This window comes from Corapipo altera, unplaced genomic scaffold (genome assembly GCF_003945725.1).
Source record: "Corapipo altera isolate COAL_440 unplaced genomic scaffold, ASM394572v1 75, whole genome shotgun sequence".
NCBI classification, from domain to species: Eukaryota; Metazoa; Chordata; class Aves; order Passeriformes; family Pipridae; genus Corapipo; species Corapipo altera.
In genome coordinates, this window is record NW_020884887.1 from 6,744,589 (window position 1) to 6,766,607 (window position 22,019).

Sequence of the window (22,019 nt, forward strand, 5' to 3'; positions counted from 1 at the left end):
AGAAAATAAGAAGCAAATTAGGTAGAAGAAAAAAAAAATCTTAGTATTTGGTTCTCAAAACCTCTTCAGTAGTATTTGGCACTGGAAATATGTCCTAGTTGGTGGCTGAACCTTTTTTTGTTGGTTTTGATTCTGGTAGAGCAGAAAAACCCTCTTGCCTTGAGTGCCACAGGTGATGAAGGTGTGAGGAGTCCTCTGACCTGAGTGGTGGTCACAGATCCGCAGCGGGAATCGGGTCTGTGCTCCGTGCTCTGCTGCCAGGAGGGGTGTACTGAGTGAAGGAGGCTCTGTGGTTTGTTAGTAATTTAGAAACCACAAGCAGGATTTTTATGGCTTCATAGGCAGAGCTGGTTTTGAAAGTGCTTGATGTTCTCTAAAACGTGCAAAGGCTGCTGAGTTTTGTCAGGGATGCAGGAAGATTGTGATTGCTTTCTGTGAAAGAACCTTAAACTTCTGCTTTGAGGACTATATCAGCATCCTGGATTTGTATAATTCAAAATTACCATGGAAAAAATTATACTTGTAAAGGCTCTCAGCCTTTAAGATTCTCCCCTAAAACCTGTGCCTCAAGAATATGCTCCAGTCCAAAAACTGAGGCTTCATCATTTTGTGTTCTTGGTGTTGTAAGTGCCTCCACCTGCAAAAGATCAGAGGAGTGAAATGATCTTACAGATGTTAAATAATCATGAAGTAAATTGGACTGATACAGTTTTTATTTTGAAAGAGGAAATGACTCCTGTATTGTTGTGGTTTACAAATATTTAAATGCTTAAATTGTCAGCCTTGGTTTTGAATGGGGAAGCAAAATAAAACACATGATGTGCTCAGAGTTTCTCATAGCACTTGCCAGGAGAATCCAAGTTTTGAAAACACTTGGCCTGCTTTCAGAAACAGATTTTAATGAGATTAAAAGAGAAAGAATGTGCAAGTTTGATTAGAAAGTTTGGCCATGCTCTGACAATGGGTCCTGGAAGCCAGCACAGAAAATGTTGTGGTTTTTAGTGGTAGAATTGATTTGTTCTGAAACATGAAAAGTAGGAACCGGTGGGTAACTTGAATTATTCCAGTAAAGTGTACTGAGTTAATATGAGATAATCTGTACTGTTGTACACAGACTGCAGAGGGTCTGGAAGGCAATTTTAGTGGCCCAGACATTTTCTCCTTTAACTTGTCAGTATTTCAGCTGGTTATTTGCCAGTAATAACTTAACCAAGGATTTTGTGGGTTGTGCAAAGCTTTTACATCAACCTAATTTCAAAACAGAAAGTAACCCAATAGTCTTTCCCTTTCTTTCTGTCAGGGCTTTTCCTCCAGCTCAGATGAAGATCAGTGTTAGAGTATTCTGAGCCTGGCAAGGCAGAGAACTTGGTGCAGGAGAAAAGATCCATTTGCTTATAGACACACACCTAGACATAGATTAAAATAAAGAAATAAATAAAAATTAATGTGCAAATTGAGGACTAAGATCGTTTTGAAAAAGTCTCTTTCATTATCCATATCCACTTTGTCAGTCTCCTGTCAATGTGTTTTATCAGTAAGTAACAGAGATGGTGTGAGGAAGTCATGGGGGGTGGGGGGGTCAGCTTGTGAACACCATTTTAAATGACCTGGATATGAAAAGGCTTGAGAATCACTGAGTCAGTATAAAGGCGATAAAACAAGGTCTTTTGGTCCTTATAACAATGATTGAAAGGCTGTTTTCTTTCTCATTTAACATGCAGCAAGGACATATGGGAGAAGGCGAGGTAACAATATTCCTATTTAATTTTCTAATGTTGACAATGTCTCATGGGAGAAATAACCTTAATTTGTTACTAGAGGGCAAAGTCCAAAATTTCAGATGATAAAGGAGCAGTTTCACATAAGTTTACATAGTCTGCATGCCATAAATCAACATTTTAACTGAATTAGGGAGTACTTGGCTGAAATGGTCACAGTTCTCGCAGTGGACATCACCTGTATGATTTGTTACCCCGGGGGGCTGTGTTGCTGTTTGTGTGTATGTTATGAATGCCAATGCTGGAGAAGTTTATTTTGGGTGCTGATGGAACATAGTCTATAGTGAATGTGTGTCCTGCTGGGTTCAGTAACCACATCCTGCAAACAGCAGCTGATGAACCTGAAAAGGCTGGTTAGGTCTGGGGAGTTGCTCCCTCCCACCGATACCTGCAGGACTGAGACCTTAAGACATGAAAGAAATGACATGTGCAGCAGTTCATGAGGGAAAAGCAATGTTTAAGTCAATATTACAGTATTTTTCTCAGAGCAGGGAGCAGGTTTGCCCAGCTACAGAAATAGACCTGATTATACGTGACTTTTATTTTAATTAAAGGTGTATAAAATATTATTGAAATTGCAAATAAAGCAACCTGATCAAGCCTTCCATTTTTTATTCATGTAAATTCTATGGACAGTGGATTTTATTATATTTTTTTTCTTTCACATTGTTAGCTGTTTGATTTTTTGCATGGCAAACATCTGGATATTGGTCAAATTTTCTGTTCTCAAGATGTTTTCTTTTTTAAAATCAATTTCTTTCAAAGGAAGGAAGCAAGAGCAGGATAAATTAACCTCACCAGTACATTTCTGTGGTAGATTGTGATGAATCCAGAAAAAGCAGACATAGTATATCCCATCATAGGCAAAAGGAAATGTATCCTAAAACTTGTAGCACACCTCATTGCTTACTTTCCCTATATATATTTATTTCTAAAATGCTCCTTAAATGAGTAGAAGTCTACTCAGTTTGTTGTGTAGCTCTTGAATACTGTAACTAAAGAGGGAATTCATGGAAGAGAACAGCAGGTGCTCTATTTATGATGTTATGCAGTTGCATTTATAATAAAAGGATATTATTTGAAAGTAACAAATATTATTAGGAAATCTGTGATAAAGGATTATCATAGAGGGAAACTGGACTGTGAGGGGAAGCTTACAACATTTTCTCTTAGAATGATTCCATTAATGGAACTCTGTCATAACATCAAAGTGAACTTGTAGGGGGGACAGTTTTGAGTCTTTGCAGTAAGTGACAGTGGGTCTTCCTGTTTTTCTGTTATTTACAAGTGGGTGGTTTATGATATGCTTTGATATCAGTTAATTTAAATGTGTGATGTATTTAGCTGGTAGAATTCTTGTTTTCCCATTTACACCATGAAATCATATTGACTCACTGTAAGAAGCTGTTCACTGGAAAATGTGATATATGGCTTGACTTGCTTACATTCCCTTCTCTTCTTACACTTGTTAAAAGAAATCTAATTGGAAACGTGAAATACAGAAAATGGTCAACTTGAGCATCTGTTAGAAATACCAGTTTGTTTCAAGTCTGTCTTAGCAGCAGTGCAGTTATGAAGGAGGTAGGAAATAATGCATTTGAGCTGCTGAATGCTATTGAAAACCAAAAGGGTCACATGAAATTGAGACCATAACTGCTCGTTCAGAGGGCGGGTTGCTCACAGTTCTGCTGATGCAGCAACTGGTGCATTTTTTCCAATTATTTAAACAGAGTCTGCTTTGTTCTGTTAGTATGTTTTTTTTTTTCCTGTTTTTTTTTTTTTTAACCCCCTCTTCAGGTCAGTCTTCACTGTTTCCAATGGAAGATGGCTTCCTGGATGATGGACGTGGGGATCAGACTCTGCACAGTGGTTTGGGATCTCCTCACTGCTTCTCCCACCAGAACGGAGAGCGCGTGGAGCGATATTCCCGGAAAGTCTTTGTCGGGGGGCTGCCACCGGACATTGATGAAGGTACACCCAGAAAATCTCACCCAGAAAAGCTGCTTCTGCCTTAATGGCACAACTGGGGTGTGAAACCTTTTGTCTGTTAGCTCAGGAACGACTGTTTTCCAAAGTCTTTGATACGGAAATGGATCTTTGCATTCTGTGCCAAATGTGAGATAATTCAGGTCAGTTTAGACTGTAGTGTTTCTGCCATTGAAGAAGAAAATCACGTTACCACGCATTTACCTGACTTCAGCAGTATGAAAAGTATAAAAGTGCAAAAATAAACAAGCAAATATCACCTGCTGAAACTCAGAAATCCATTGCAATCATTTTACAGGCCCCCGAAGTCAGTCGTAAGAAAAGTATTGCTCAGGGTTCTATAAAATTTGTATGGGACAGTAAGTCCTAACTCTCTGTTTGGTTGCTCATGTGTAGCTGTTGAGGTTGTTTCCAGCAGTGCTCGTGTCCTGTGGTAGCTTCAAACATGTGCATGGTGAGAACCCAGACAGGAGTGAATCTGTGCAGGGGCATCCTGTGAGGCACCAGGAATTTGTGGTGGGTCCATCAGACAGACACAGGTGGCAGAACATTGCAGTTGTTATAAAAAAAAAATTAAAAAAAGTCATGCACACATGTCATAAAGCTTTGTTTCACCAGAGCTCTGTGTTCTGTATGTCTGATCGTGCTGGGGTAGTGGTTAAAAGAAATGCAGGAATAAATCTGAGAAGTTGCTTTTTTTTAATCACAGAATTGTTTAATTATGTCAGAGAGCTCCTGATGTGTGGCAGTGTGCACTACTGTGACATGGCAACCTGAATTTCACATCAAACATGAGAGCTACTTTATTATTGAAAGGTCAAATATAACATGATGTTTACAAGAGGAAAAATGACCTTGTCGTCTCTCCTTCTTTGTTGTTGTTTGGGTTTTGTTTGTTTCTTAACTTTGTCACCTTTGTGGGTTTAAAAGCAGAGGAGTATGTCAATATTTTGGTCTCTGGACCCCAAATATTGAAGAACAGGATCTTCCTGTACGAGGAGAGTGGCTTGAATTTCTGAGTTGCTTCTGTCAGGGCTCATCCTGTTAACTGCACAAGTGTGAATTAGAATAAGGAGTATCCAGTTTAAAATCTGCACCACAGTTGAATTTTTAAGGTTTTTCTGATCCTGTTTCTAGAATGCATTTCACGTATGTGCTTTGACATTAAATTTGGGTTAAGTGCTGCTCTGCACTGAGATTTATTTTAAGAATAGATATGTAGTGCAAGTGTTGGTCTTCTTGGTTTCTATCTTCATCAGTGTGTAACCCTGGCACACAACATTGCTGGAGGTGTTCCTGAGGATCTGAAGGGCACAGAGAAGCTTGTCAGTCGTTATTTCATTAGCAATGTCATCAAATCATGTAACCAAACTGAAAAAGACATAATTGGCAACACCTTTTCAGCTTTCTTACTGCATATGATGGTGAAAATCCACTGAATTGTGTATTAGGAACCCCCACAGTGCTGGTACAGAAAGCTGGTACAGAAGCAGAGTAGAGCTGAGCAGTTGACAGCTTAGGTGATGCTCCAGCAATGTGAAGTTTATTCCTTTTGTTTCAGTTTTTGAATGAAAAATTTATGTGCAGAGAACTTTAGGTGGTGCTGCTTCAGCTGTGTCTGTGGAGAAGGAAAAGGGAATAATTACTCAAATTCAAGAACAAAATCCCAAGTAGGAGGCTTCTGTGGAACTAGCATATGCAAATTTCTACCAGGAATCTGAGGTCAAGGGCAGAATTGAAATGGATACAAAAATTACTCCGTGAGCCAGTAACATGTTCTTGCCATTTCACCTATAAAATTCCATAACTGTCCTCCAGGTTCACTCTGCTTTAGTTTGAGGCCAAGCTCAGATGGTGTGTGCACATATGGCACTGGCATGTGATGGGAACAGGCATGGCTGGGTCTTGGGATAGGCCCTTTATTTGTTTCCAGTCCTCCACAATTATTTTGGCAGAGCTGATTGCTTACTAGCAAGTCAGCAAATTGCCTCTAAACTCTGTGGGAGAATAGTTGAAGCTGGATTGTTATAACTGTATAGATCCAGGGACTCCATTCCTGCGAATTAGTGGGTTATGAACTTTTATTTGTAATTAAAAATAGAAAGAAAAGCCTGATCTTTGGTCTGTCTTGTTTCACAACGGGTGTTCTCTTGGTATAAAGATTCCTCATCAGCTACTGATCATTGCTTTGAGCAGCTGAACCTCGAGGGTCACAGAATGTTTGTTTAGAGAATGAAGCTACCTGAAATCAGCGTTCTTCAGATGTCTTAAATTCAATTTATTTTGATTTAAATTCATGCCTTTTCCTGTCTCCTGTTACAGATGAGATCACTGCTAGCTTTCGTCGCTTTGGACCTTTAATTGTAGACTGGCCACACAAGGCAGAGAGCAAATCTTATTTTCCTCCTAAAGGTAAATAACTGAAAACCAACAGCATATGAGCATTTCAGAATAATTTTTCTTTATAAGACTCCATTTTAGACAAGACTGTTTTTACAATGCCACAATGTTTAGGGGAAAAAATCCAAACAGTTAGTCCTTGGGATTGGTATAAACTGGTGAAGTTTAGAGTGTGGCTTTGCAATTATTATTCACTAAAAGAACTCTTCCTTAGCTTCCTGTTTTTATTTTATTCCATTTTGCTTTTTCTCCCCCTGTTGTTCTCCATTTTTAACCTAACCCTAAATAGTTCTTTAAAGGGACTAAATGGCTTCCACAGAAGCTGGGAAAGATTTTGTCTCTTATATGATCAACCAGAGGGCTGTAAATGTGTGAGAGCACCTTGAAGCTCGTCCCTTGCTGTGTGACAGTGTGATGACATGGTGTCAAGCATAATTCTGGGTTAAATTATTATCCTATAGGCAAATAGGCAAAACCAGTTATGTGCCTGTTTTCCCTTTGGTAGGATATGCATTTTTGCTGTTCCAAGATGAAAGCTCTGTGCAGGCACTGATTGATGCATGTATTGAAGAAGATGGAAAGCTCTATCTCTGTGTTTCCAGCCCCACTATCAAAGACAAACCGGTAGGTGGAATTGTCAGGGCCTGCACAACTCCTGGGTGATAACCAAAAACTGGTCTCTTCAAATGCATCTTTTCTGTCTTCAGAATGTTAGTGTTTAAAATTTTTAAGGTGTCAAATTAAGTTTTCAAAGAGAAGAGACCAACTTACTTATTTTTGAACTAGACATGAAATTTTTTAGTCTAGTTACAATGCATATTTTGGTTAGAAAAGGATGTATTTCCAGACAGGTATTTTATGCATGTTATTAATGAAAATGTAGAATTCATAATGTCTTTGAGTGTTGTAGGTAACATGTTTTGACAGAGACAAATCCTAAAAAGCACAGCGTGGCATTGAAGTATAAATTATTAGTACAAATGGCTTGGGGGCTGATGGAAGCTTGTTAAGAGTTTGGAGGGAATTCTGCTGTATTCCTGTGCTTCAAATTTGACCAGCTGTAGACAAATATAAAGCAGCATAGTAAATAAACAGGCAACTCTGAAGCCTGTTGCACTGAGATAAGGCTGGTCTAGTGCTCGCATTTGGCTGGGACAATATGAGCAGGGTAGATCTGTGAGCACCAGGGGGGAGTTGTACAGAGCAGTTCAGTCATGATTAAGTAAATGTATAAGCAGAGGGTGAGCTTTTTTCCCCTGAAATTTGGGTAACAAGGAAGTGTTGAAATTTAGTACGGTCAAATGGTCTGTCTTAAGAGAGCTTATTACCACTTCATTTTGAGAAATGATTGCTGAACAAGTAGAAACTGAGTTTACAAAGTACGGCTGTTTAAGAAGTTTTCTTCTTTGTAGGACACTGTTTTAGTTTATATTACTGAGATACTTTGAATTGTGAATGGTTAAAAAAAAAGGCTTTTTGTCCATAGGTTCAGATCCGGCCTTGGAACCTTAGTGATAGTGATTTTGTTATGGATGGTTCACAGCCTCTTGACCCAAGAAAAACCATTTTTGTTGGTGGTGTTCCTCGGCCTTTACGAGCAGGTACACACTGCGTGTTCCACTGGGCATGTTGGATGTGCAGCCTCGTTTGGGGAGCAGTGGGGGAAACGAGTATTTCAGCAAGGGAATCTTGAGTGGGGGATGTGAACGCAACCGGACTGACCGATTTGATGCTCTTAGAAAAAAACCTGCCAATTCTACAGCGCCGTTTGTTTTTCCTTTGTGGTTCAGTGGAGCTGGCGATGATCATGGACCGGCTGTACGGAGGGGTGTGCTACGCTGGAATCGACACAGACCCCGAGCTGAAGTACCCCAAAGGAGCTGGGCGGGTTGCATTTTCTAATCAACAGAGTTACATTGCTGCTATCAGCGCTCGCTTTGTTCAGCTGCAGCACGGAGAGATTGATAAACGGGTAAGGGCTGCGCTCCTCCTGCCGCGCTTCCTCTGGAAATGCTCTTCCTTGTAAACACGTGTCACTGCGGAGGCTGTGAATGTTAGATCAGATTAATTGCATATTTAGGGCTGGATTGTGCCACTTAGATACAACAAGGAATAAAGATGAAGGAGTGGTACAGAGCTGCTGGTTCTGGAACGTGGGAGGCAACTGTGAAACAGACTTTCTCGAATTGCTGAGCACAGTGGGAAGCGTGTCAGCTGCCTTGCCCTTTTGTAAGAATATTGCACTCATCATATGCTCCCACTGCAAGTATTTGTAGTGTTTGTGTAATGCAGGGAGTGAGGTATCTGCCAAAGATGGAGCAGTTCTCACTCCTGCTCTGCATCTTTTGGAAGAAGGGCAGAACCACCCCAGGGTTACACAGTGTGTGCTGCGTGTCCAAGACCATCATGGTAATGCCTTTTAAACTTGTTTGTGTTGCATTGCAGCCTCACAATCATCCCCCACAGCTTGTGTAAAGGCTGTGTTGAGTTATTTTATTCCTTTATTATTTTATTCCTCATTTTTTTAAATTAGAGCAATATGCTAAATGGATCTGCAGTTTGCTTCTGCCCTCTTCATCTCTATAAAATGTACCTGCCAGTTGCAGTGATCTTCAAAGCACAATTTTGAGAAACTCAGATGCTCACATATCCTGTTCTGTCTAATTCATCCTTTGTCCCTGGATTTTTCCTACATAACTGTCACTACTGATCTTAATTTTATAGTTAATACAGCGGAAACCCTCCAAACTTGGCTGATTAGCTCATTATCATTTCACTCCTGCTTTGGCTATAAAGCTTGGGTAGAAGAATTGTAACAACAATTTGACTGTGGGCCTGTGAATTGGAATGTCTTTGTTCTAATCTTGGCTCCGAAATAAGTTCTGAACAGCTTTGAACAAATAATTTGGGCTGCCCTTGTGCAACTTGTGCTTGCATAAGCAGACACTTGGGTGAATAGGTCCATTGAAGCTGGTGGGACTACAAATTTAAGTGCGTGCTTGTGAACTCTAGCAAAGATTTTGCAATCCATTTCCCCTTCCTTCTCTCCTCCCACTCTCCTTATTTCCTCATTTTTTTGTGTAGTTCAGAATAAATGTGTGGAGATAAGTGCTCAGAGGATTCATTGCAGGAGGGATTGGGTGCATGAGGAAGGTAAAAGTACAACAGTGGCAATGCAGCTTTTTATTAATAAGGTACTATTTATTAAGAATTTTCTAATAATATTCTTCTGTAAAAATAAAAACAAAACTAGTAACAATAAGGGATTTCCTGTAAAATTGGGCAAGGAGGTGCTGCTGAAGGGTGTGCCCTCACAGAGATAATGCAAATGAAGTGTTCCGTGGCCTGCACTGCTGCCAAGTGCTGCCACCCTAAGTGGACCTGATGAAGCTTTTTCTCTGGAGCTGAGAAATCTCTCTGTAACCAGCTCAGGGAGCAGTTGCAGCTCCTGTCACACTCTGAATAAATGTGCTGAGGACACCTGTGCTGTGGTTTGGCCTCTGAAGGTGGCTGAGCAGAGGTAAGAGGAGAATCACCACGTGAAGGAGGCCTGTGTAGCATCTTCGTCCTTTTAGCACTTGGAGAAGCCAACACTCCTCAATACATTCCCAACCTCACACTACATAGCAGAGTAGGGGATGGAGAATATTTGTCTGCTTCTGCTCTTCTACAAATTCGTTCTGAGCTGGCACAAAGGGGTTTTGGGAAATGCAACTTGAGCATTGGAAGAGGAGAAAAACTGAGGTCATTAAAAAGGCTGCTGTGCTGTCTCTAAGTAGCTTATATTTCCTGTAAGCACAAATGACATCAAACTACTTCAGTCTGGACTGTGATAAAATTGGGTAAGTTTTAAAACACAAGAACTTGTGAATGTCCTTATTTGACTGAGGTGTTTCAGAGGCTTGTGAGGTGCAGAGAGGAGCAGCCCCAGGGCAGATGCAGAGATAACAATAGAGATACCAGTTGAAGTCTGGATGTTTGAAAATGTTTGTGAATACATCTAATTAAATGGGCTTCAGAGAAGGGTCACAAACACTTCTAGAGCAGGAAGTTGTACCTATATTTGTTTCTGTTGCACTGAATTACAGCCCATCACCTGGCCCTTAATGCCAACAGCGTAGGCGGGAATCAGTTCCGTGTTAAGCTTCTCATTGTATCCCAACAAGATCAGGTGGATTTCCTTTGCTGAGAGGACTAAGTCATGGAAAAAAAAATACAGACATGAGCTATTTATTTAGATAATAAATGACTTTTTTAATGTTGGGAATTCCGACATTGACATTTGCAGACCACATGCATATTTAATGTGCAGTTACAGTGTTGTATAGTCTCCATTCCTGCCTGAATGGGGAGGATCTTAATTGGGCATCACCATGTTTAAAAATAACCCCTCAGGATTTTCCAGGGGTTTGATAGCAACCTGTTTATCAGCAATAGGTTGATTGGACCTTTCTATAAATCAATGACAGCATGTGTGATGCTGATGGTCAGCATTGGTTTCTGGGTTTTTTTTAAGGATAGGGATTGGGAGCAGAACTGTTCTCAAGTGACTGGAGTTTTGGGTGTTCAACAGCCATGATCATGTGTAATCAAGGTGGAAATTCTTGAGTGTAAACTCCCTGCTACAGAACTCTGATGGCCATCCTGCTGCAACACAGAGAGTAGGTGCTGTGGAATTGTCATTATCTACATTGTAATTAAGCACTGTGAACTTTCTTCTCGTTTTCTGACCGCAGGTGGAAGTTAAGCCATATGTCTTGGATGATCAGCTTTGTGATGAATGTCAGGGGGCCCGTTGCGGTGGGAAGTTCGCTCCGTTTTTCTGTGCTAACGTTACCTGTCTGCAGTATTACTGTGAATATTGCTGGGCTGCTATCCATTCACGTGCTGGCAGGGAGTTCCACAAGCCCCTGGTGAAGGAGGGAGGAGATCGCCCGAGACATATTTCATTCCGCTGGAACTAAAGGATCACTGCAGTGCTCATTTGCAGGCCTCCAATTAAGTGCACTCTTCTGTTCTCCCGACTGCCCCCAGCCCTCCCCGCCCTGTCTCTTACTCACACAGCATGTCCTTTTGTAGTAGTCTGTAATTTAACAATAGTATAATGAAAGAATTACCTATAATATGGGTATTTTATAGAACCTTGTCGTTGAAAACTGTATTGGGAACTCCTTTTCGTATCGATAACATGTTGCAAGTGAGTTGCATTCTCTTGTCTTTACTACCGAGAGAACACTTAATTTCCTGCAACGTTTTCTTAGAGGAGAGAAAAATATTAAGAAAAGAGAATTGAAACAATAGAGTATTTTGGTTTTTTAATTAAATTATTGTTGATAAAGAACATAATAATACTTTTATTAAATAACCATGTAACAATAACACTATCAGTCTGTTCTGACACTTTTCCCCCAGGGAAGCCTGTTTTTGCCTCTCTTTTTTGTTTGGACTTTGGATTTTTCCAGCAACAGATGAAGTTAGCATTTACCTACCAACAGGAAAGAGCATGTTTAAAGCAACAAAAATGCATGAGCAAAGTTGAAGCAGCGCTATAATAATGATTTTATTTTTTTTTTTTAAATCTCTTAAGGGTTTTGAGGCTGAAATTTTAGCTCGGTGTGTATCTGACCGTGCCTCTGGCTACCACCCGCATCCAAATTACTAACGAGATAGGCAGAGCTTACTATATTTTCATCAAAATGATTACATTTTAAGAATTCCTGAATGTAAAAGTTGAGTAAAGTTACTACTGAGGGGGGAGTGCACTTTTTTTTTTTCTTTGAGAGAACTCAATTGTCTGGTTACAGCCCTAGATATTCTACCAAAGCTAGAGTAATGACAACTAGTGAACTGGCATTTCCTCTCCTGAAGGATAAATATATAGATTTTATTTTTGATGGCTATATATAACTCTATATCCTAATATACTAACATTCATCAGGGGCCAGCTTTTGCTCTCCATTTTGACGTGAAAAAGTAGAAAACCTAAAGATACCTCAAGGATATCACTGATTTTTACTGAAGTTTTGATATTCCATCGTGGCACACAAACTCAAATTGGCTGTTTATTGGTTTCCCACGTAAAGTTAGTTTAAAATCCCCTCAAATTTATCGGTAACAGACGGCATGAACTGAAGGAGTTTCAAATCTTGTTTTGCACTATTTTCTGAATTTGTGCATGGAATGGTGCAAGTGTGCACACGCCTTTCTTACTCTCCCTGTAGAAGGATCCCAACTAAGATTCCACCTGTTCAGAACTAACTATGGGGAGATAAAGACACGCAGGTATTTGAAGTGCCAACCTTGCGAAGTTAATGCCGGCTTTATTGTAACTGAGTTCTACCTTGAGAAGCATTAACCCATCCATGTGCAGGGGGTTAGTTTGAAATAGGCAAATGAAGGAGTAGTTCTGAAAATTATTTTTATTACCTTTGAACTAATTCCCTGGCCAACTTCTCAAATGATGATGTAGCAGTGTGCAAATAAACTGATTTATTGGCAATCTTCTGAGTGGCCTGGGACTATCCCAGAGTCTCCCAAACCAAAGACTTGCCTCAGCACTGCTTGGAAAACATCTGCTCCGTTAAAAGCCCTCGTGGGCCCCCCTCATCCCGTTCCCCCAGCCCCGATTATCTGTATGAGAAGCAGTTTTTATTTTCAATACAGGCTTTAATGAACTTATACCTTACCAAGTTCCAAAGGTCAAAATGGAGACATTTGCTGTCTACTAGTCAAGTATAGCAAGGGAGCTGCTTTTACTGAAATCCCTGAAAATATTGACAACAGTAATGCAAATGCAGAGTGCTCTTGTGTAGATTGTCAGGGACTTTTTTTTCTCTGAAGTACATAATTATAGTTGGAATGTTCCTTTAATTTTTTTAATGCTTGTAGGTGGCTTGGGGTGTGCTATTGTGCCGATCCTACCCAGCAAACAGGTGAGGTGGGTTTCCATTACAAGAAATAACACTGTTTGAGAACTAGCTTTGAATAATAATTTTTTCCCTTTGTACATGACCTGCTGAATTTCGGTACAGTGTTTTTGTAGCTAACTTATTTTGTCATGCACATAATGTATATTTGTTATGCACTACTTTTGTATATCTTGTTTTTCCAACAGTGAGCATTTTTAGGCACACTTTTCACTGACGGGATATCTCTTTATGCAATACCTCAATTTTTCATATTGCAAAGAGTAGCTTTTTGTACTTTTATTACTGAGAGATCTTCATATACTTCATTTTTTAATATAAATAATTTTAATAAATTTTATTTTCTTATATTCTGCTTTTTATACATTTCAGTGCTCTGCATACATTTTGAATTATGGATGTTGTGCACTGGCAATGCTATTTTAGAATCTGCAGAGAAAAGAAAGCATGTTGCTTAAACATCTTAGCCCAGCACCAGGTATTTGGTGTACATATAATTTAAGAAATAGTATATGTAAAGTTGAGAATTAAAGAAGAAAAGCATGAAAGTGACAAATGACACTTGTCTTTAGACCCATGAAATTTAAATGCATAAATATAGTGTAGAAATTTAAAAGTCAAGAACCATCAAAATTGTCTACCGCTTCTTACTGAGTTTTTAAAAATTATACACAAATGCAGACGTTTTTGGTGAATGTTTAGCCATTTTTATTATTAATAAAGAATCGATGTTAGGTGTTTGATGCAGAAATGTGTCTGCTCTTTTAAATTATATTTAAAGAATAAAAGAGAGCCTGCTGGGTGGCAGGCATGTAATGTTAGTATGCATGACTAATGTAAGAAATTGTTATTCTACTAATATTCACTTGTGATTGTGTGACAAGCGTGTTTACAGATCCTTTGGTTACACTTCGATTTACAGGGCATAAACAATTATATACATTACTCTGTGCTTCAATAGTGATGACATGTCCTTCTGATTCCATGGGGTTTGTAGTTTTGGGGTTACCATGTAGCTCCAGACGTGATTAACGTGTAATTAGGTACCAGTCGTGGGGTATCCCTTCGATGAGCAGCGGGGTTGGGGAGCGTGGAGTCGGATCCCCCTGGCCTGGCACCGCCCAGGCCTTTCCAGTGTAGTTACAGAGTAATTACATGGTTATTTTTGCAATGTAAAATAAAGTGTTTCTGATTATTTTATATGTAAAGGAACCCCACTGCCCCGTGCTTTTTGGTATAGTCTCTACTTCTCCATACACAGACCTCTGCAGAATGCAAATTTCAACCTTGCAGTGACTGAATTTAGCGTTTTATAAGGATGCTGTTGGAAAGACTTGATAATTCACCCCTTGTGTTTTTGAAGAGTTAAAACCTTCTGTTCAAAGGTGATTTAAAACTTGAATGTGATGAATTGTGGCAAGTTAACTTCAAGTTATGTGCAATACCTATTTCAGACTTCTGGAAGATCTTTGCAGTGTAATTCTTTGTTTTTAATTGCAGACATTTAAAAATGTCATTTTCTACTGTTCTAGTAAATCCTCTTTCTTGCTGGTGTTTCTAAAGAAAAGAATCAGAAATCAATCTTTCTACTAATGTAAATTTGAGATTATTTTTAAAAAAAAATGGAATAAAAGGTTTTGGTCATTTGCTTTATTTTATTATCTTATTTTAAAGCTACTGTGATAGCATTGTAAGAATTGGGACAATATTGTATTCAACTGTTTTATTTTTTATATTTTTAAATTTTAAAGTATAATTAGTTTTTATAATTTTCATCAGATTTTTTGTTATATTTTTTGGAAGTGAAACTTTTAGCAAGTGGGTGTCTAGTTTTTACTAATCCCTAATATGTTTTTCCCCCAATGTATTGCTCATATTATCAGAAGGAAAAGTTATTTAAGTATGTCAGTTAATTGTACTACTTGGCTGAATTTCCATATAGTTTTTACTGTGTATGGGGAGGTTGTAGTATTTATTATAGCATTTTAAATAAGGGTAATTCATTTTTTATTAAAGTCATTTTCACGTTTAAGTTCATATTTTTGTATGTTCTACTCTAAGTTATATAACACAAGTTACTTTTTTTAAAGAGTTCATTTGTTGAAGTGCTAGTGAAAATTAATGTTATTAAATAGTTTGCAAATGACTATTTATACCAGTATGCATATAATTTTTAAATATTTGTAATGTGAGATGTTGAATGAATAAAACTTTTAACTCAATGTTTCTCCTTAACCTTTTTATTTTGATCTTCCTGTAGACACTTGTTCCTTTGTGGCTGAAGCTCGTGGGGCTTGGGGACGTGATTTTGACAGAGGTTATGGTGCCTGTGTGGCTGTGTGAGGTGAAAAGGGCTTTAGGGGAAGTTCTGGTGCCCTGTTCTGGTCACAAAAGTGCAGTGAGGTTTCCTTGGGGAGAGGAAGGAGGGTGAGAGATGCCGAGAGCCCTGAACGCTGCACCCAGTCAGTACCAAATCCATGGGCAGAGCTGTGCACTGGGAAGGGCTGTGTCTGGAGGGCTGTAGAGCTGCTCTCTGTTGAATCAGGCTCTGAGAACCCTCTCTACTGCTTGGGTCCATGTGTTGCATGCTAAGTGTTTAATTTTGTGAATTTGGTGCTTGTTAAGTGTTCAGTAGAAACCTCGTGGAGCTTTGGAAAAGCCTTTCAGCAGTTCCAGCACTGCCCTTCCTATTCTTTGCAGAACCTGGCCAGGTAATTGTAGTTGGGTCACTTGTTTGTGCTCAGTGTTCTCTGCAGCTCATCCACAGAGGTGAAACCCAAAACACAGCTGGGAGATCCAGGTAACTGGGCAGGTGACTGTTCAGTGAGGAGAGAACCCCTGAGGCACAGGTAGTGCCAGAATGGTTTGGGTTGGAGGAGACCTTAAAGATCATCTTGTTCCAACCCCCTGCCCTGGGCAGGGACACCTTCCACTATCCCAGGTTGCTCCAAGCCCTGTCCAACCTGGCCTTGAACAATTCCAGGGATGGAGCAGCCACAGCTCCTCTGGGCAACCTGTGCCAGGGCCTCACCATCCTCACAGGAAAGAATTTCTTCCCAATACCTAATCTAACCCTACTCTCTGTCAGTGTGAAGCCATTCCCCCTTGTCCTGTCACTCCAGGCCCTTGTGAATGGTCTCCAATTTCCTTGTCGGCTCGCCTCAGGTACTGGAAGGCCACAATCAGGTCACCTTGAACCCTTCTCTTTTCCAGGCTGAACAATCCCAATTCTCTTTAGCATATCAATCAGAAACCACTGTGCAGCTGGGATAACCAGACTGGGGCCAGGGCAGAGCCCAGCAAGGCATGGACAGACAAGGATTCTTTTTAAATTGTCTCATGGTTGTGATCTGATAGAAACAGAAGGAGGACAACTGGCATTTTAAAGAGCTTGCTAATTTCAGTTTTTAATTTAAAATATCTAAATTTTTAAATTCTGAAAAGTTCTGTGAAGTGTTACAACCTTATGTGTTTGCTCTTCAAGGATATTCAGCAGGAACTGTGCTGAAAGAATTCAAGAGTTTTGTCACTAATCTCATGTGCCATCACAGAAGGAATGGTGGTGTAAATGTTAAATAGATGGTGAGTATCATTCTTTTGTGTGGGTGCTCCAGGAAATGCAGATCTTGCAGCTCCGATGGGTTAGTTCTGCCAGAGGCTGATTGCATCACTTGCCATTGGCTTCAGAGGATTCCCAAGTAGGAGCTAATGCCTTTAGAAACTAGTTTTTAATGAGAATGAAAAGTTTCCCTGGTGGCTCGTCCAATCCCTTAAAATGAGAGTGTGTAAACAGAAAAGCTGGGATGCTTTGGGTGAGAAAGAGAGGCTGGATCAGTGCTGCCCTTTGTGCCAGCCAAGCAGCACCAGACAGCAGTGACCAGTGAGACTTGGCTGGAAAGAGTTATCCCTCTGTTCTCTGCATCGGGATTGTTGGGAAATAGTCACAGTTCAGCCTCTCCGATGTGTTAGCAAATTCCTGACATTGTTTTCCAGTGCAAATGGTGCTTACCAGAGGCTTGTCTGATGTTTTCTAACAAGTATGATAGACTTGAAATTTGGTCCTGGAATATGGAGGGTTTAAGTCTTTGGATGCCATGGTGGTGGAATCAGCAATGTCCTTCACAAACAAGGCACTCCCTGGCTGATTTCAGTTCAAAGTGCTGTAAACTTAGAAGTGTTTATCAGGATCCAGTATCTGATTTACAGCTGAGGATGTGCATATTCAGTCTAAAATTCTTTTGTTCTGAAGATTGCAAAATACTTTGTGAATGTTTAATAAATGAAATTTTCTTATATAGGCAGAATCTAAAACATTCAACTCAGTAAGGTGAAATGCCAAAGCTCTGGAGCATTCAAAACTCCAAATGATCACTGTTGGTAGTGATCACATGATGGCCTTTGCTGATTCTGAATTGCTGGGAAGTAACTTTCTAGGACAGATGACGTAACAAATCCCTTTTGGGTTCCAGTGTGTCCTGAAGCTATAAATAAATGGTACAGGCAGACTCCAGAAGATGGAGGTTGGCCTGCTGGGTGAAATTCCAGTATTTCTACGGTATGGAATCCCAGCTCTTTCCTTTCAGCAGAAGCTGCCCCAGCACAGTCACTGCCAGCTCTCCCCGGTGCTCCTTGCACTAAATGAGCTGCCACATTCCACATTGGTTGGAGGTGGATATAACCCATCTCGTGCTGATTTAAAGGCTGAGGTGTATCTTCCAGACAGTCTCTGAGCTGTCAGGTTGTTGCTGGACAGTTTCTTCTGCCAGTCCAGATTCTCCAGCTGCTGTTTATTCACTCAGCCCCAGCCCAAAATGCACAGTGCCTGGTTACAGGAAATCTAGGACAAGTAATAGCCTCAGAAAGGATAGATGAGGAAAAACACTGACATCTCTTCCTCTGTGTAAAATAAGCTGATTCAGTCTGTCAGTATGAAAAACAGCCTGTGGGATAAGAATATACTCACAGCTGTCTATGCAGTCATAGAAACTGAAGGGGGTGAATCAGTGCTCTGAATACATCACTGAAAGTCTTCCTGAATCCTGATGCTCTGATGGATGCCATCAGATATCACCTGTTTTCATGACACAGGAACTATAATTTCCTGACTTCTTGTAGAGCTTGTCAGAGAGACAATTTGATACTAAATGTTGATTTATTTGAATATATCTATCACTAAGGGAAGCTTTCTCAGTCACCTTGTTTATGGAGCTTGGGAGACCATGTTCTCTTAAGGTTCTGTCACAAAATCTGCTGGTCAAAAGTTCTCAGTACTCCTGGTATATATGAAACATAACAATATATAAAGTCTGTGTTTGACTATGCTTCCAGAAATTTATTTCTGGTAAGTCATGAAAGCTGAGATTAAATCCTCTGAACACAGTGCAGGTAAAGGGTAACTCTGAGGACACATTTTTGGGTTTCCATTATTCTTAATGTTTAAAATTGACTTAGTTTTATTGCTCTCAGCTATGTGGTATTTTTTTATTCCAGAACTGTAGCAGGTTGAATTGATTTGCTTTTCATGGGATTGAAGAACACAGTTTTTAAATGGCAGAGTGATGGAGTAGATGCAGTGGACACACACTGTGTGCCTTCATATCAGCCCAGATCTGAAATCTGTGGAAGGGTAGCAATGCACTAGTAGGGCAGTGCATTTAAAGAAAAAAGAAGTCTCTGCCAGCCTTCTCCAAGCCAAGGCTTGAAAAAGTGTTTGCTCACTGTAAATCACCATCTGACAGTGCTGCTGACTCATGGACCAGGATCAGTTTGCTCAGGGATTGTTTAGGCCTTGCTGTGCATTAAGTTGTCCATTTAGGAGTGTCGCTTTGCAAGACAGTGCTTGTGGCTTTAAGCTCATGCCCAGTGCTGGTTTGGGTTGGAGGATGCTCATGCCAAGCGTTTCTGAATTTTCTGTCAGTGACTTAAATGCAATTTCTTAGGTTTTTGAGGAATTCTCATCACTAAGCAGCAGGCAGTAGCCCCCAGCTTTGCTTCAGCGGGCCAGCTGTGCACAGGCAGATGTTGCTCTGTATACACTGGCAAAATCAACTCAGCTCTTCAGTCAGTGGCAAGAAAATTTGCTCAAGCATTGCTTTTACAGGAGGGGGTGTCTTTGGGAGAATGTGATGGCAGAACAAAGCAGTGACTGCTTCAATTTTCTCTGCAGAGTGAGCAATCCATGGAGACAGGAGCCCTGCTCAAGTTCCTTTTCTGGCAACATCCTGATCCCTGCGGGTATGGAGGCAGGGAATGTTCAGTATCTGAGTTCTGCAAAGGCCCCAGTGCTATCACAGAGAGGCCTCACTGCTGAGAATCACAGAACTGAGATTGGAAAAGACCTGCAAGGTCATTGAGTCCAGCCTGTGACCGATCCCCACCTTGTCACTGAACTTTCTCAGCCGTGTGTTTACACAGAGTCTGACTGCTCATTCCCCAGAATAGCAGGAGTAACTTTTAATATTTAATTTCATAGTCTCTGCAGCCTAAAATATGGTAAAGTTTTCCTGTCTCTGATTTGGAAACAAAGGATGTCATCCCTTAATACCGATAACTTGCACATTTATGTGGGAAAATGAAATCAGAGCAACTGAAATCCTTTCCTGCTTTTTGCTTTATCCACTTGACTACAAACCTTTCCTGGAAATCAGGCTGTTCACTTCTGGTGTTATTTCAGGGCTTGTTTTGTCTTTTTGAGTTTTCCCCATAGTTTAATTTCCAATTGGCTCTATTTAAATATTGTAACATGAAATTCTTCTAAGCCAAGGGTTTTGGTTTCATTGACTTGGGTTTTGATTATAAAGCCCATGGATCTTCTCAGTGATTTGGAAATCTCTCAAGGGGAGGCTCAGGCTTTTATGTAACAAACTTAGTTTACAGTCTGCTAAATAATATTATACACAGTATGAAGAGATGGGAAAATAGGCTTCTCCATAGGAATGGTGTGGAGGAAGTGATTCCCATGTGTATGGTTTGTAAAGCAGTTGGAGATGTGCAGGTTCATTGCTATGAAATCCAGGTGCATTCCAAGGGCAGTTGGCCATTTTCTCTCTCTGCTGCCCAGTCATTGCTCACACCATTAACTGAGAGCCAGGGTAAATGGTGAAATTCTACAAGTAAGCAGAATCTGAAGGCAAATGCATTACTTTGACTTACCAGAAGTGGTGACTTTTGTTTTTATAATGATTCCTGGTTACACTAATAAATGGTCCCCAGTGTCTTCTGTAAAGTAACCACATTCTAATGAAATACCTCACGCCAGTGACTCTTATTAAATACTCTGTGAAAATGAAGGTGATAGAATAATTATTTGTGCTACTGCTGAGGGTATAATTAACAAGGTTTGAGTGTAGCTGTTGTCAGAATAAGCACACTTTTCATGTGAAAATCCCTGTTCACAGTGCTAGATTCCTATTTCACATGTATTCATTTTTGCAGTTGATCAAGATAATGTAACAGTTAATGAGCAATTGGCCTTGCCTGAGTTATATTGAATTTTAGGGTAAATTCAGGTTAGATGTATGGAAGAAATTCTTCCCTGTGAGGGTGGTGAGGCTCTGACACAGGCTGTCCAGAGAAGCTGTGGCTGCCCCATCCCTGGGAGTGTTCAAGGCCAGGCTGGACAGGGGTTGGAGCAACCTGGGATAGTGGAAGGTGTCCCTGCCCATGGCAGGGGGTTGGAACTGGATGGGCTTTAAGGTCCCTTCCAACCCAAACCATTCCCTGATTTTATGAATTATGTTGAATCATGTGAGTACTTTGTTGAATTCCATTGCAAAGAATCCTCAGAGAAACCCAAATCTCTACCAGCAGCAGAAGGATGGGGTTTATTCAGGGAATCACTGACTGTGTGTGCAGCAATATCCCATCAGCTCCTTTCGTCCTTCTCCTTAGCATGAGCTGTATGTTTGCTACCACCAAAACCTGCCTCATTTTGAAACCTTTGTAAGGGTTCACAGATGAAGGCACATACTTGGCCAAAGTAAAACTGAAACAATGGAATTCAGGAACCAACGTAAGTTCTGAGCTGGAGGAGCTGACATTGGAATACAAAACAAACTCGATGAGGTGCAGACTGAAAGCTGGAATCTGAGCTATTTTTAACTAGACAGTTGCAGCTGTGGTGAAAAGCTGAGATGTTTGTTCAGTGATAAATAGAGAGATAGTGGCCAGCTGGTAGTCAATTCACACGTGTGGAAAGGTGGATGAAGAGCAGCGTGCAGTTAAAATAGCTGAACTTGACAGATCTGCAGATAGATTTTAGGTGACGTTGATTTTTCTGAGTAGCAACAGATCCTAAAAGGGATCTGAGCTGAATTTGCATTTGAGATCAAAGTCCTGGCAATGTGCTGTTGGGAAAAGTGGACAAAATGTGCCACACGAGGCACGTGTGTTTGCATTAGCAGGGTGGAAGCATATTCTATAAATACAGGTGCTGAGAAAACCACTGATTTGGCAGCTGTGATGCCCTGACGAGGCCGGAGGAAGGAAGCATCCTGCCAGCTGGCAAAGGCAGCTCCTGCCCGGGAAGATAAAGCAGCAAGTGTCCCTGCACAGTGTGGGGACAGTCAAGGAATGAATATGGGGCTGGTCTGGTTTATGTGTGAGTATTCAGTGGGGGGTTGTGGTGTGAACTGGGTTGTATTTCAGCTAAAGGAGGGATTTCTTGGCCAGGGCTGTGTGAGTGAAGGACTTGGGGAAGTCTGTACACCAGGACTGGTTTTTAATGAAGGTTTTGGGTTGCTTCTCTCTGGGTTTAATACCCCCAAATTGAACTTGCTGGCTGCCACCTCACTGGGACAGTTGGTTAGTGCAGGTCTTTGCAGAGACGGAGGGAGTTTTGGGATTGGGGAGGGGTGGAGTTGAGAACTATAGAAGCATAGAATATCCAGAGTTGGAGGGGACTCACAGAGATCTTTGAAGTCCAACCCCT

The 22,019-nt window shown here is 40.5% G+C and overlaps 1 protein-coding gene across 1 annotated transcript in view; it reads left to right on the top strand.

The window, feature by feature from the left end:
* CPEB4 (cytoplasmic polyadenylation element binding protein 4) overlaps positions 1-15,312 on the top strand; it is a 41,596-nt gene extending 26,284 nt beyond the window's left edge. The window contains exons 3-8 of the mRNA XM_027643138.1: positions 3,576-3,749; positions 6,087-6,176; positions 6,670-6,788; positions 7,651-7,765; positions 7,955-8,136; positions 10,901-15,312. Coding sequence (XP_027498939.1) covers positions 3,576-3,749; positions 6,087-6,176; positions 6,670-6,788; positions 7,651-7,765; positions 7,955-8,136; positions 10,901-11,128 — 908 coding nt within the window. The 3' untranslated portion in view covers positions 11,129-15,312. The remainder of the gene's footprint in view (positions 1-3,575; positions 3,750-6,086; positions 6,177-6,669; positions 6,789-7,650; positions 7,766-7,954; positions 8,137-10,900) is intronic.
* The last annotated feature ends 6,707 nt before the right edge of the window (positions 15,313-22,019 follow it).